The 16,662-nt window shown below is 35.0% G+C and overlaps 1 protein-coding gene across 1 annotated transcript; it reads right to left on the bottom strand.

Moving 5' to 3' along the window:
* Positions 1 to 14,882: 14,882 nt before the first annotated feature.
* LOC101038060 (olfactory receptor 5P76-like) lies at positions 14,883 to 15,849 on the bottom strand. Its single transcript, XM_010337059.3, is given in 2 exon segments — positions 14,883 to 15,659; positions 15,661 to 15,849. Coding segments are annotated over 2 exon segments (966 nt in total).
* Positions 15,850 to 16,662: the final 813 nt, after the last annotated feature.

A 16,662-nucleotide genomic window follows, 5' to 3' on the forward strand; every position in this document is an offset into this window, starting at 1 on the left:
TTCCTCCAGAGTGTACCTGGCTAGCAAAGTGGTTAGCATGTAAGGTCTGCATTTGCAAACATTACTTGCTCCTTTGTAGAGTTTACCACTTTCTATAAGAGGATTGACTATCAAGGTTGTCCTGGTTTGCAGGGGTACACTTCCCTACTTTTGTGCAAACGACCCATCCAAATGTATATAATTTTTGGGTGTAGAGATGGAGTTTCATCATGTTGCCTAGGCTAATCTCGAACTCCTGGGTTCAAGTGATCTGCCTACCCCAGTGTCCCAAAGTGCTGTGATTACAGGTGTGAACTGCTGCACCCGGCCAACATTATAAAATATTTTTATTTATCTTATTTTGCAAAGGTAACTATGGTTATTATAGCCACATATATTGGTGAAGGAAAGAAGTGGAAAGATATTTGGGTGTTACACTCAGGAAGCCCTGCTATTAGAAAGTCATCTAGGATACGGTGCATTGGGCATTTGTAACTGCATTCTCCTATCATTTTTCATATTTATAGAAGGGAAACACTAAATCTCCTTTACTTCTATGCCTGGTAGATGTCTAGCAGAGAAAAGTGGCTATGATTACCTGTACATCTTCCTCTTTCCTCAGTGAGTTTTTGGCACATGGTCAGTGTGTGAGAAATATTTATAGGATGGTTAATGCCATCTGTGACCACATAGAAATATAAAATTTTTCTGTCAACTTTCATACGTTACCTGCTAAAAATAACAAATGTCAACCCAAAAGCCCTTAATTTTCTTTTGGCAACTTTTGCGTTTGTACAGAAAAAAACCTATAAAAATACAACACATACAGATAATATAAATGCAAAACAGAGAAGTTGTAAAACCTAAGATTGTGAGCATTGCATCATTTCAGAAACACTTATCAGCCTTACGGAAAGAAGGAAACTCAAACCTCTATTGAGGCTTTATCTACAGTTACTGTAATCCTGATGCCAAGGCCAAGAGGTAATCAATCAATGTCTAAGCCATAATCAGAATCTCAATCTTTCTTTGACAACAAGCTCTCTTGAGCTTGAAATTTCTATTGTGTTTTATCAATCACTTTTGAGAGCAACTTGGCTAGGAATCTGTCTGACCCCAAATTCACTACATTCTATCTAACATTTGTGTGCTGCTAATGTCAAAAGTGCAGGAAGACCTAGCATGGGCCTAGGATGCACCAAACTTGACAAGCCTGAAGTAGGCACATATCATAGGATAATACAATCTGACTTTATTCTGAAAAAACAATGAGTTTTTCCTTGTAATGTAGGAGTGGAGCATTTTTATTGGTTGTCACACAGAAATATGATGAGCTCTTGCTTCTTAATTTCAAGAGAAGACATTTGCTTCAAGCTCTTGCATCAGTACAACTATCAATACACATCAACACACTCTTCACCACATGAAGCTGGTCATTAAGAGTTTGGTACTTTCATCTCTTAAGGGGGTAAAATGTGGCCCCCTTGCTGTTAAAATATTTGCTCTCAGTGGGGGTATAGCAGGTTCTAAGACACTACATTTTTGTGAGTCCAGCTATTTAAACCTCCCAGAGTTTGAATTGGAACTATAATAACTGTTCATTGTAGTTATTTGCAGAGAGGAATATATTAAAGTGTTGTTTGGCATGGTAGTGTAAAATCAATTTTTCATCCATGAAACTATTAAATCTTTTAAAAGGGAAAAACTCTCTCTTGGGAATTTTGGACCAAAGTCGTGTACCAAATATGGATTTGGGGTTCAAATTTTATTGTTTCCCTGTCTGTAAATCCCCAGGTTGAGAAAGCATCAAAATTTATCCTAAGAGTAAAACTCTCTTCACAGATGATATGATTCTATGTTTAGAAAACCCCACAGTCTCTGCCCAAAGGCTCATAGAAATAGATCTGATAAACAACTTCAGTAAAATGTCAGGATACAAAATCAGTGTACAAAAATCAGTAGAATTCCTATATACCAATAATGTCCAAGCTGAGGGCTAAATCAGTAACACAATCCCATTCACAATAGACATCAAAAAAATAAAATTCCTAGGAATACAACTAACCAGGGAGGTCAAAGTTCTCTACAAGAATTACAAAACACTGCTGAAAAAAATTAGAGAAACAAACAAACAAATGGAAAAACATTTCAAGCTCATGGACAGGAAGACTACACATTGTAAAATGGCCATACTGCTTAAAACAATTTAGAGATTCAGTGCTTTCGTTATGAAACTAGCAACATCATTCTGCATAGAATTAGAAAAAACTATTCTAAAATTAATAGGGAACAAAAATAGACCAAACAGCCAAAGCAATCCTAAGTTAAAAGAACAAAGCTAGGCCGGGCACAGTGGCTCATGCCTGTAACCCCAGCACTTTGGGAGACTGAGATGGGTGGTCCATTTTATTTTTATTTATTTTATTTTATTTTATTTTATTTTATTATTTTATTTGAGACAGAGTCTCGCTCTATTGCCTAGGCTGGAGTGCAGTATTGCAATCTCAGCTCACTGTAACCTCTGCCTCCCAGGTCCAAGCAAGTCTCCTGCCTCAGCCTTGCAAATAGCTGGGATTACAGGCATGCACCACCATGCCTGGCTAATTCTTTTGTATTTTTAGTCATTTTATTTCTTTTACAGCACTCCCACCACTCTACAGTCTTATTTTGAAACAAGTCTTGAGTATTATTTTATCTGCAAGTAATTCAGTATATATCTCTTAACGATAAAGAATAATAAATACATAATAATAGCATTATTACATAAACATTTATAATTCTTTAATATCAAATATTCAATGCTTGAATTCTCCAGTTCTCTTACAATTGTTACAATTGTTTGAGTTTTAAAAAATCTAAACAAGGTCTACCTGTTTAATATAGTTGTTATATCTTATGTTTTTCTTAAAGCCATAACTTTCTTGTCTCTTGTTTGTGCAATTATTTTTGTTGAACGAATTGGTTATTTAGTCTTTTAGCATTTTCTACATTCTCTGTTTTGCTGATTACAGAGCTGTTACTTTAATGAGTTCCTATAACCCTGTGTAGTTTATAAACTGACAGGTAGATCTAAATAGGGTCTTTATCAGAGTCAGGTTAGATTTTTGGCAAGAAATTTTATAGCAGGGTCATATACTTCCTATTGCATCATACCATGGACACAGAATGTCTGGCTGTCCTTTCCATGTTTTTAAAGTAAATCAGTAGGCTCAGATCTCAGCCTGCTTCATTCAGTATAAAGTCCCTTATATTTTTTCACTTAGTAATTTTAAACTGCCCTTGATTGTCCTTGCTTAGATCCACTATTTCATTCAGGTGTACAAAATGATGGTATTCTAATTTTGTCATTCCTTCTTCATTTATCAACAGGAAATATTTTATAAAAATTTTCCTTTCATCAGTAATTTAAGTACCTCACATTATATTTGGTATAAGAGTTATGATAAATGCCTGCTTATTTTTCTTTTTCTTTTTTTTTCTTTTTAAGACAGGGTCTTTGTCACCCAGGCTAGAGTTCAATGGTGGCAGCCTTGAACTCTTGGGCTCAAGTGATTCTCCTGCCTCAGGCTCCTAAAGTTCTGGGATTATAGGCATGAGCCATCATATCCAGCGATTATTTTTCTCTATTAATCATTCCAAAGGCTAATGAATGGTCATTAGTCTTGGTTCCATGCATCTTACAAAGATGATTAATTTTTATAGTGTTATTATGAAGTCATGTAACACATAACAGTCTAAACAGTCCCCATGGATATCATTCCACTAACTACCAAAGAATGACCTCATCTGCTGTTATCTATATTGTACATATGAGAAATACAGGGATCTAATGACTTGATGGACTTGCCCAAGGCTACACTATTAGTAAGTGTTGGAATCTTGATTTCAATTTATGGTTTTTTTAAATTGATCCCCTACCCTTTCTATAGTGCTATCATGTCGTCTAAGTCCTTGTCACTTTTTCTGTGTGTTTTTTATTTTTCTCTGGCAGACAAGAGGATTTGGTCCAATTTTTTCTTTCTTTTTTTTTTTTTGGCTCCCACCAATCACTAGCTTCAAAACTGACACAAAAGAAAGAAAAAAAGATACGCTTTCTCCATTTGTCTTAACTAGCCTCCTTCTCCACTTTATACTTGTAAGAGATACCTTTTCTTTATTGTTCTAAACTCCTCCTTTTTTTCTGACTTTCTCACTCACCTACCTCTCCTGCTAACCTTCTTTCTCTGTCATACTATGATAATTTTGTTTTTATAAAAACTAGTATCTTGGAGACAAACTACAGAGGCTGAAGCATAACACATCAAGTTTTCACCAAGAATTTGGGGGCTGATTATATCTCTTCCAGACAGACTCCTGTACAACTTCCTTTCCCCTATTTTCTTCATGCCTGTGTGTGAAATTTTTTGCTTGTGCAGAGACTGACTCAGGCAAATCCCTACCTGATTTCCCTTCTATTCCCTATCATTTCTGTCCAGCTCACTTTTGCCTAAGTTTGTTTATTTGCTACTCTCTCTTCCTTTCCCCAGTATTCGAAATTCCTGGGTATAAGTAAACTTCTTTCTGGAGTACTCCCATCTCTATTCTGCTGGAAACGTTCTGGAGTAGACCCACCCCAATTTATTCCAAGCAAGAAGCAGTCACTCCCACATCCCCTGGGAGGGAGATGTGAGGGGATATTTGGGCCCATGGGGCAAGGCAATTCCAGGTGGCTGGAAACTTCAGGGAGAATGAGAAGCAGACAGGTTCAGAAACCCAGCTCCTGGGATTCTCTACCTGACAGTACTTTCTGTTAACTCTCTCAGGGGCACTGGAGGTGGCTGAGAACATTCCTGGTGGTGAGAGTTTATGGCACTGTTGACCAAAATTGAGGCTATCAAGACAGAAAAAAATTTATAAAGGTTTATTGAACCTCAAATGTGAGGATTGACCCAGGAAGACACACCAACAAAGTTGGAGGTGTTCTGAAGTCTGTCAGTAGGTGAAAGGTTTTTATAGAATAATCTAAAAAGAGAGAGAGAGAGATTCCTTATACTGGAGTTGTTCTCTTTTCATTGGAGGGTACAATACAGAAGTTATAATCATTAGCTATGGATTATATCATACAGGCTAAAAAAAATCTACATGCAAGTCAAACAGTAGAACTTCATGTTTTGGCTAATCTTAAAAAATAAATCAGTTCGACATCAGCAGGTTATATGTTGACTAGCACATCCATAATTTGAGGAATTTATGTTAAGTTTCTTTCTTTGAAAGCAGAATGTCTTTCAAGGTAAATTGAGTTGTAAGCCTGCTTAACAAAATGTGACCTGTAGATTATGAGCATTCCCTTAAAGACAAATAGAAAACCAGAGGTATAAATAAAGTCAAGAAAACAACAAGAAACAGCTAATGATGGAGGGAAAAAAACATCATGAAGGAGAAACATCAAATATAATCATCAGAATATCCAACTCCAAAGGAAACAGAGTTAAGGTAATTAGAATAAACACTTTAGAATAAACATAATTAATGTCTCAGAGGAATATGAGAAAATATGCATAAACATCAACCCTCAGATGCTGGAAAATATAAATGTTATTGTTGAAATAAAGAAATAAGCCCTCAATGGACGGGTTGAACATGACAATGGACATAGGGAGGATTCTATTAGTGAGCTGGGAAGCACGGCTGCGGAAACTGCCTAAAATGTGCACAAAAGGTCAAAGAGATGAAAATAATGTTTTAAGTTGATATGTTGATAATCAGTTGAGAAGTTCCAACCTGTGTCTAGTAGGAGACCCAGAGAAGAATGAGAATGGGGAAGTGGGAGTGGAAAAGTAACACACAGAAAGATGTTTTATATTATTGAAGGACTCTAAAATTTTATTACTCACAACCTTACTTTTCTGGATGAAGAGAGATGGAACCTAAGGGGAACACAGGAAGTTCAAGAAGCAGGAGTGAGCAAAAACATAGCCAAAATCTCCACAACGTACTAGCAGACAAAACACAGGACGGCCAACTTAGGTTTATTCCAGGAAGGTAAAGGTGATTTTTAAAAAATTAATTTTCAAAAGTATAAGGTATGGAAAGGAAGAAACAAAGCTGTCATCATTTACAGGTGATATAGTTATTTTAGAAAACTCAAAATAATCTGAATACCAAGTACCAGAATTAATGAACAGTGTAAGCAAGGTGAACATGTAGTGATAGTGGACTAAAATATAAAGCTGTTTGCTTTTCCATGCACTAATAATAAACTGTTAGGAAATATAATTCAAAAATATTCCATTTCCATAACAGCATACATTTCCCAAAACTCACCGAATTGTGCAATTAAAGTAGGTGCATTTCATTTCATGTAAAGTATATCTCAAATAGCTATAGGAAAAAAGATATTATTGATATTATTTGTAACAGCAACAATAAATAAATAACATGAGAATCTAATACATAAGAGCTTTCTGGGAAAAAATTATACAACTTTACTTAGAGGCATAAAAGGATATTTAAATAAAAGAAAAGACAAAAAATCAGGAGTGAGCAATGAAACGAAAGTAATTTATTAATCTAAATAATTACTGATCAAAAATATTAATTTGTAGCTAAATTTCACGATTTGGGGGGTTTTTTTGAGACAGAGTTTCTCTCTCATTGCCCAGGCTGAAGTGCAATGGTGCGATTTCAGCTCACTCCAACTCCTACCTTCTGAGTTCATGTGATTCTTCTGCCTCAGCCTTCCGAGTAGCTACGGTTACAGGCATGTGCCACCATGTCCGGCTAAGTTTTGTATTTTTAGTGGAGATGGAGGGTCTCACCATGCTGGCCAGGCTGGTCTTGAACTCCTGACCCCAGGTGATCCACTCACCTTGGCCTCCCAAAATACTGGGATTACAGCCATGAGCCACCGTAACCCACCCATAATTTCCTGATGATTTAACAATTAAGATGGGCAGAGGTGCCGGGTGCGGTGGCTCAAGCCTGTAATCCCAGCATTTTGGGAGGCCAAGGCAGGTGGATCACGAGGTCAAGAGATTGAGACCATCCTGGTCAACATGGTGAAACCCCGTCTCTACTAAAAATACAAAAAATTAGCTGGGCATGGTGGCACGTGCCTGTAATCCCAGCTACTCAGGAGGCTGAGGCAGGAGAATTGCCTGAACCCAGGAAGCGGAGGTTGCGATGAGCCGAGATCGCGCCATTGCACTCCAGCCTGAGTAACAAGAGCGAAACTCTGTCTCAAAAAAAAAAAAAAAAAAAAAAAAAAAGATGGGCAGAGGTAAAAGCAGGATGAGAGGTAGGTAAAGATATGCTAAGATTCTTATCTAATTTAAAGTCAGGATTTAGAAACAAATTAATTATAGACACTAGTAGAAAATGTAAACTGTGTGTTAGAACCTTAAGAGTTATGACTACTGGAAGAATAGAAATAAGATGTAATTATATTGTTTTCTGGTTTCTATGGATTCTATTCAGAAATCATCTATCAGTTTTATTATTACTCTTTTGAAAGTGATGTGTTTTTTCTCCTTTAATTGCTTTTAAGATTAAAATATTCTTTGTCTTTCATTTTTAATTGTTTGACTAAATGTAAATATGATTTTCTTTGTGTTCATCCTAATTGGTTTTAGTGGTGTTTTGTGAAACTATGAGTGGATTTATTTTAATGTCCCCAAATTTCTTTATTTCAAAATTCTAAATTTATCTATTTTTTTTTCTATTATCACCTATCCTTTCCTTTTGGAACTCTAATTCCATGTATATTAGAGTTTTATACACATATCTTATGCTCTTTTTCTCACATTCTATTTTCTCTTCATGTTTCTGACTATATATTTTCTAATGACCTTTGTTACAGTTCACTAATCCTCCCTTTATTTTATGTCATCTGCTGTTCAATTCATCTATTGAGTTCTCAATTTCGGTTACTGCTTATTTCATTTTTTAAATAGATTTGGCTTCTCTGCTGAACTGAGATTCTTTAAGGAATCCCAGTGGAATACTTGACGTTTTCACAAGGACGTCCCTTTGACAGGCTCTGAAATTTAACTTTTGTATTCTTAGCTTCATAAGATTGCTTACATCTCTAATTATCTATTTAGCTTCATAGACGCTTTTTAAAATATTCCCTTTGTGTAGCTTCAGAATTGACAAGTTCTTTAGAACAAAAAGCCTTACATCTCTCTGATATTCATTTCTCTAGGGTATTGGTTACTCCTCTTCTTCCAGCCATAGTATTATTAAACAAATTTTATCCACTTTGTCCCATGAGGCTATCAACTCAGAATCTCTACTTTCTGCTTTGTCTCTCAGTCTCAGGCTGTGAGGAAATGTGACAGAGGATCTCAAGTTCACCTCAATCTGTTTTTCTCTTTTTCTAAGATCTTCGCTCCTCCAAAGCCTTGTTGCTTTGGTTGCTTTCTAATGCCTTAAAAGAGTTTTTGTGTTTAATTTTAGCAAGCACGTATGTATTCTTGGCAGGAGTATCATTCTGATAAAAGCTACTCTATTAGACAAATAGAAAAAGCTTTGGTCAACATGATTAAAAAGGATGAAAGAAAACGAACTATGTAAATGACTGACATGACATAGAAGTAGGTTAATTTTTATTTAATCTTATGCACAATTTTACAGCAGTACATTTTTAAAACTATCAGAAATGTTTTATGTTCTTCTATAATGTAAATTAACAAACTTTATTTAAAAATAAATTAAAAATCTGAGGAGACATTGAGAAATTTTTGGAGGTACATGTTTATTCTACACAGAGATTTATAAAGTAGGAATATATTGTCTCTGCATTTCTAACCAATTGTAAATCAACTCTTGTGGAAGGAAAATAGTATTATAAATGTGTTTCTCTTTCAATGTTTTTTCTTTATAATTATGTAAATATTTTGTAATATACATCAATTTATGAAAGACTTCAGGTTTAAGAGGATAGACCACATGCAATAACCTTCAACACTGCAACAAACCTAAGAAATTATATATAGTGTTGGAACATTATATTATCTTATTATTTTGTGTATCAATATACACAAGCTTACAACAAACAATTATAGAAACACACATATATACACAAACTATGCATATATATTTTAAAAATAGATACATGTTTTAAATGATAAATAAGTAAGTTGTTTTCCCAAATCAAGGAGCAGTATCTTTAAAACTCAGAGATGTACAATCAGAAGAAATAAAAATATATACAGAATGTATATGTGTGCCAATAAAAGGATAATGTCAAAAACCAGTGGGCCCAGCACCAGGAATGTTCACTAACAAGTGTTTCAGAAGCTGAAAGGACATCAGGGCAACCAACAAATGGTTTAGCTCTGGTGCTTCAGTGGGAGCAGCTAGACTGCTTTACCAAGCTCTGTTTTTATTTATTGTTATTATTTTTATTGTAGAAATGTAGTCTTGCTATGTTGCCCAGGCTGATCTTGAACTGCTGGCTTCGATCAATCCTCCCCGTTTGTCCTCCAAAGTGCTTACCAAGCTCTTACATCACATCTCCTCCTAATGACCAAGCATCTATGACAGGATTATGTTATCCAAGCCTCATCAGTACTCTGGAGGAAAGGAATCAAACACAGAAGACTAGACAGTAGCACACTTACTGACTGTATGTCCTGCCCTTCTCCAACTTTAGCTAAAATCTATAAGAAAATTGATGCTTCTACATTTCCCCCTACAAGCAGAGGTTGTTGGCATTAGAGCAGAAAATAGCAGCAAAGATGAGCTCAAAATTGATAGTCACACAACACTTTAAAAACAGCAATTCATAAGAGGGAAACAAAATAGAACTTATGCTCAAGAAAAAATATTCACAATATAAATTATAATTAAAGCTTTTAAAGAGATAAGAGAGATTACTATGTTCATAAAAACAAGTTTTATAAGACAAGAACAGGCAGGCATTAAAGGGAACTAGTTAATGAATATGCAAGTTAAAATAATTTTGAAATAGCAATACAGATATTTTGCTATTGTTTAAAACAGAAATACATATTTTGCTGTTAAAAGCAGCCACATTGTTCCTTAACAAAAATATTTATTACACATACCATTTATACTTTCTGTAACTTGATTTTTTTCTTAATATTTTTTGGAATACATATAAATCAATTTCATTCTTTTAATAGTTCCATAGTATTGCATACTTTGAAGTTAACATATTAAATTCAATGGACATTCAGGCACTTTCAAATGTTCATAGTAGTAAGATAAGTTATCTAAAGAATATTCTTGCATAACTCTTTTACATTTTCAGATCTTTTTAAATAATTTTATTTTTGTCATTTAAAAATACATACGATTATATATAAAATCTACACCTCCACACATTCCTTTACTCAGCATTTGCCTGCTTTGAGCAAACTTCAGACATACTATTTCTTCTGTCAAATCTAAAAGATAAAATTTCCTTAAAAACAAGTAATTTAAGGAAAAATTTAAAAATATTACAGGTCCCGTTCAAGTAATATGAATAAAATGTTAATGTGGGATGTGTTAGAAACAATTTATTCTCTGATGGAATTTGGGTAATTTTTTACTCATTAAAGCCTTTCTCATGGACCATTTATTAGTCACAGTGAGCTTCTCAACAAGATACATATAGATTTAAAACAATTTTTTATAAACTAAAATGACAGCCAAAAGTAGTGATTCCTTTTTGGAATCATGACATGAAAGGATAAATGGAAACCCTGAGAATTTAAAGAATACTTCAGACACACACTTTTACATAATTATGTGTACATGCGATTTTCAATCCCTATGAAATGTCAGTGTAATTTCCCCAAACAGGTAATATACTTAAGGTGATATATCCCAAGTGTATCAAACCTGGCATAAACATAGTTTTATTGCATAGTGAAAATTGCCTAGATTCCCTACCTATTGGTGAAGTATGCATCAATGGACAATATTTGTCCAGGGTCACAGATACAGAAATATTTGTCAGTTTCATCAAGGAAATTTTCAGTAGTTAAGTAACTGGGATTTAAGTCAGTTACATCAAGGAAACTCAATTATTAAGCAACTGGTTGTTGCTAAACAGAGCTTGGCGTTTTTATATACATGACATAATTTAAAACAAGACGATTGTGAAGTGTATAGTAATATTCTCTTTGCAAAGTAATGGAACTAAAGATCCAAGACTATATATAACTTGCTTAAGGTGCCATACACCACAAGGGGCAGAGCTAGAAACTGACAGAAGGCCATATTTTCACATACTGCTTTTCTTCACATGCTATACGAGCACTTGTGTCCTTCTCTAATTTTATTTCTATCTTTCATATATCTATGTTTTTTGAAATAGAAACTTCGTTTCTGGTTTGGGTCTCTTTCTAAACAAAAATATTCTTATTCATGTCCAATGCCTAGTTCAGATGTCAGAACTTGAGAATTCATACTCAATTCTAGTAAAACCTATCATATGACAGTCCACTGAGATAATTCACATGTGACATCAATAATGTATACCTATAAAGGGTAAAACATAATAGGGTGGTTGACTAAGCATATGGTTTTTCTTATTGTATGTTCAACTCCTTACAAATTGACTATCTTGAAGAAAAAATAAATTATTCTGAAAAATAACTTTATCCTCAAATTAAAGTAACTGTGAGAGTTGATATGTCTAAGATATCTTCCCCTATCCTTGTATCATGTATTTCATTCATAGCCAAGGGAACATTTTTTATAATGCTGATCTGTTAGTTAAATCTAATTTCCTAGTTCACTCTATGTTAGTCACTAAAATTTCTGTGTCCCCAACTCTTCGGTTCATGTAATTAATACTCAGTCCCTAAAAAAATAATACTTGGTTTCTTATGGTTTCAAGCAGTTCGTTAGGATTGAAATGTGTCTGTGTGTGTAGAATATGAATATTGGAAACATCTGCAAAATATGCAGGATATTTATTTATTACACAAATATAGCCACTTTTCCAGTTGTCTACTCCCATTATATACCTAGTCACTCTCTAACCCTCCATTTAAATTATTTTAAATAGGATGTGATCCTTTAACTCAGGAAAAGGAGCAAGTGTGAATAAAAAGAATTAAGGATTAGTCCACATTTTATGGCCTGGTTAAGTGAATAGAGATCTCATTTACTAAGAATAGAAACGAAGGGACAGAAGTAGATATAATAGTGTTGGACTAGAGAGAGTAAAAATCAAGGGAGGTCTTCCGATGAGCTTTCAACACCATTATAAACAACCTTGTACATATCTCCTTGAGTACATTGGAGAATAGTTTCTTTTTAGTTTTTTAATTTTGTGGGGTAAATATTAAGTGCATATATTTACAGGCTACATAAGAAATAATTATATGGAGAATCGGGTATCCATTCCCTCAAGCATTTATCTTTTGTGTTACAAACAATCCAATTGGACTCATTATTTTAAAATGTACAATTAAGTTAATCATTGACTATATAGTCACCTTTTTGTGCTATTAAATAGTATGTCTTATTCATCGTTTCTATTTTTTGTACCCATTAACCATCCCCACCTCCCCACCAGCCACCCTCCACTACTCCTCCCAGCCTCTGGTAATCATCCTTCTATTCTCTTATCTCCATGAGTTCAATTGTTTTGTTTTTTAACTCCCACAAATAAGTGAGAACATGCAATGCTTCCTCTTTCTGTGCCTGGATAATTTCACTTAACATAGTGATCTCCAGTTCTATTCATGTTGTTGCAAATGACAGGATCTCATTCTTTTCTGTGGCGGAATAGTACTCCACTGTGTATATGTACCACATTTTCTTTTTTATTTATTTCTTTTTTTTTTTTTGCCTTTTATATAATTCAGTGGTACTTAGTTTATTCACGCTTGTGCAATCATCACCACTATGTAATTTAAGAACATTTGTATCACTCCAAAAAGCCCTGTATCCATTAGCAGTCGCTTCCTGTCTTTCAACTCCAACCTCCTGTCAGCCCCTGGCAAATATGAAATCTTCCCATGCCTATGGATTTTCCTATTGTGGACATTTTATATGAATGGGATCTTATAACAGGTGGTCTTTTGTGACTGGCTTCTTCAACTTAACATAATGTTTTTAGGATTTATCCATTTTGTAACATGCATCAGAATTTTATTCTTTTAAAGGTTGAATAATACTCCATTGCATGGAGTATCACATTTCGTTAGTCAGGCATGGTGTGGTGTTAGTTAGTCATGCACACCTGTGGTCCCAGCTACTTGCAAAGCTGAAGCAGGAACATCACTTGAGCCCTGGAGCTCAAAGCTGCAGTGAGCTGTGACTGTAGCACTGCACTCCAGCCTGGGTGACAGAGTGAGACATTGTACCTATTAAAAGAAACATTAGGAGACCAGGGTGGGCAAATTGCTCGAGACCGGGAGTTTGAGACGTGCCTAGACAACATGGTAAAACCTCATCTCTACAAAAAATTTGAAAATCAACCCAATATGGTGATGTATGCCTGTAGTCCCCGCTACTCAGGAGGCTGACGCAGGAAGATCACTGGAAGCCAGGAGGTTGAGGCTGCAGTTAACTTTTCAAAAAACAAACTTTTCATTTTGTTGATCGTTTGTGGTGTTTTCTTCATTTCTATTTCATTTATTTCTGTTTTAATTATTATTATTTCTTTTCTTCTACTAATTTACCATTTGGTTTGCTCTTCCTTTTCTAGTTCCTTAAGAGTAATTGCTAGATTGTTTATTTGAAGCTTTTTTCTCTTTTTGATGTAGGCACTTACAGCCATAAACTTCCTTCTTAATAGTGCTTTTGCTATATCTCATAAATTTTGGTGTGCTATGTTTCCATTATCATTTGTTTCAAGAAATTTCTCAATTTCTTTCTTAATTTCTTCATTGACCCACTGATCACTCAGAAGCATATTGCTTAATTTCCATGTATTTGTATAGTTTCCAAAATTCCTCTTGAATTAATTTCTAGTTTCATTCCACTGTGGTTGGAGAAGCCCACAGTGTTCTACCCATTTCCACCTTGATATAATCCCAGAGACTGACCTATGTGGACTGCATCAACAGACTCCCTTGTCTCTGATTTCTGGGAGACACTGGCAGAGGAGACTGAGGCTTAGGTACTTTGACTCTTCTGCTTCTGGGTCACCTGGGTTGTCTGTGACCCTCCACCAAATGCCATAGCTCCTGACAGGTAGTCCTCTCATTACAGCTCTCCAGGTTCTAGTAACTGCCCACACCTTTTGCCCTTCCAGGTTTTCAGCAGATCACGATCCCAGAGGTATGGCATTACCTTTGAAGCCTTTCCTAAGCTCTGCCCACAATTTTACAGTCTCTTTATTAAATTCTCTTCAGTTATCCAGACTATTCAGCTATAACGTATTTTATTTTACTTTCTGGAAAAGGAAGGATGATTCAGAGGATAGAACCAAAAGCCCAGAGGGCAGAGCCAAGAGAGAAAGAACCTATTTAACAGGGAGCATGTCTGGGCCATGATCAAAAAAATAGCAATTTGTATCCAGTTGAATTTTGTAAATGTTATGGGACAGTGATTGCTGTGTGACTCCTGTATTCCCCATTTATAAACAAAAGTGTTTACTAAAGTTTTCTTACCCCTGTATCAACAGTATCTGTTAGGTGTGTAGGGAGTAGATGACTTGTCTCTTTAGTTCATGTCTTCAAGTCAAATTACAACAGATAACTTCTTTCAAAAAATATAACTTAAAAAGAATTTTCAGTAGATTGTGTATTTTTAAAATATAAAAATGCTTGATTTTTAATTAAAATTTAACTTAATTTTATAGAGGTAATTTAATATGTGCCTCTGATTTACTATTTGGTAGCTGAAAATTCACCCACTACTAACAAAAGCTCCATGCTGGTAATAATATATGACTAGCTATATTTCGGACATTCAATTTCTTTTTATTATTTTATTTATGGAACATTGCTGCATCAACCATTATTAAAAGAACAGACATCACTAGAAAATATTTTAAGCTCTCTCCTCAGAGCCCCTTTAATCTCCTTGTTCCTGAGGCTGTAGATCAGGGGGTTCAACATGGGAATCACCACCATGTAGAATACAGATACCACCTTGTTCTGGTCAGTTGAGTAGCTGGACTTGGGCATCACATAAATGAAAGTAATGGTCCCATAGAACAGAGTGACCGCTGTGAGGTGGGAGGTGCAGGTGGAGAAGGCTTTGTGGCGCCCCTCGGTGGAACACATCTTCAGGATGGTGATGAGGATGTAGATGTAGGAGACGGCTATGATGCACACAGTGACCACAATGATGGAGCCAGCAGAAAATGAGGGAATGACTGCAGGAATATTGGTATCGGAACAGGAGAGTTCAAGTAAAGGAGTAAAATCACAGAAAAAATGATTGACTTGATTTGATCCACAGAAGAATAAAGAAAGGAAGGAAAAGGTAGAGGAGGAAGCATTAAGAAAGCCACCGATATAAGCCACTATGAGTAGCTGGACACAGACTTGTGTGGACATTTTGTTTGAATAAAGCAGTGGGTTGCAAATTGCCACAAAGCGGTCATAGGCCATGGCAGCAAGAAGGAAGCATTCGACTCTCCCAAAGAAAAATGCTGAACTAAGCTGGATAGCACATCCAAAGTAAGAGATTGTATTTCTCTCCACCAGGAAGTTTACAAGCACGTTGGGTGTGACAGAAGATGAATAGCCCATGTCAGCAAAAGCCAAATGGCTCAGAAAAAAAGTACATAGGATGATGGAGCTGAGAAGAGATTCTGATAAGAATGATTGTGCTGAGATTGCCAGATATGGTCACCAGGTAGATGCATAGGATGATCATGAAGAGGATGACTCGGAGGATTGGATCATCTGTTAAGCCCAGTAAGATGAACTCTGTCACAGCAGTGTGATTCCCATCCTCCAGGGAGTCCATGAGACAAAGTAGCTGCTGCCAAAATGAATCTGTGATGAGAATGGCACATTAAAGAAATAAAAACTTGTTGGTTTCATTTTCATTGGAAGTCATTATGAAGACATTCAAGCATCAGTACATTTTTCACATCAAATAATGAGTCTGTTTTTAAAATTATTTTTAGCACAAACACCAGAAAACTTCTTCCAAATAATGACTTTTTCTTACTATTTTATATTGTTTCCAAAAATGCACTTAAAATGTCTTTAAACCCAAAGAATAAAAATATAAGACAGTTGAGAATAACAAAAAGGACTGTTACGTATATAAAAATATATATACACATAGAGTTTTGTTTATTAGACTTGAGTAACAGCTAACATTTATTATATGTTTACTAAATGATAAGCAGAGGGCTAGGAATTTTGTCTGCTTCACTTTCCATAAAATAGCATTCATCTCATCATTATTTTATAGATGCATAAACTGAATTTCAAAGAGGTTATATAATGTTTTCAAGGTTACATACCAAATGGTGGAGTTAGAATATGAACTCTCGGAAGTATGACTATCCATTTTTTTAGTAACTATACCACAAATAAATAATATACCGTGGCATTCAATATCACAGTATATTATTTATTTGTTGTATAGTAACTATAGTTGTATGTTATCCTGGAAGTGAGTGGATAACATTTTATCCTTTATGCCTTCTCACAGCTAATATGTAAGAGAGACACTTGGTTACTTACATATTTCACAATATGTATCAGTAAAATAAGTCAATTTTTTAAAAAGGAAAAGTCAATTTATTTTTAACTCTTATCAGAAAGT

This window comes from Saimiri boliviensis, chromosome 6 (assembly GCF_048565385.1).
Source record: "Saimiri boliviensis isolate mSaiBol1 chromosome 6, mSaiBol1.pri, whole genome shotgun sequence".
Classification (NCBI taxonomy): Eukaryota; Metazoa; Chordata; class Mammalia; order Primates; family Cebidae; genus Saimiri; species Saimiri boliviensis.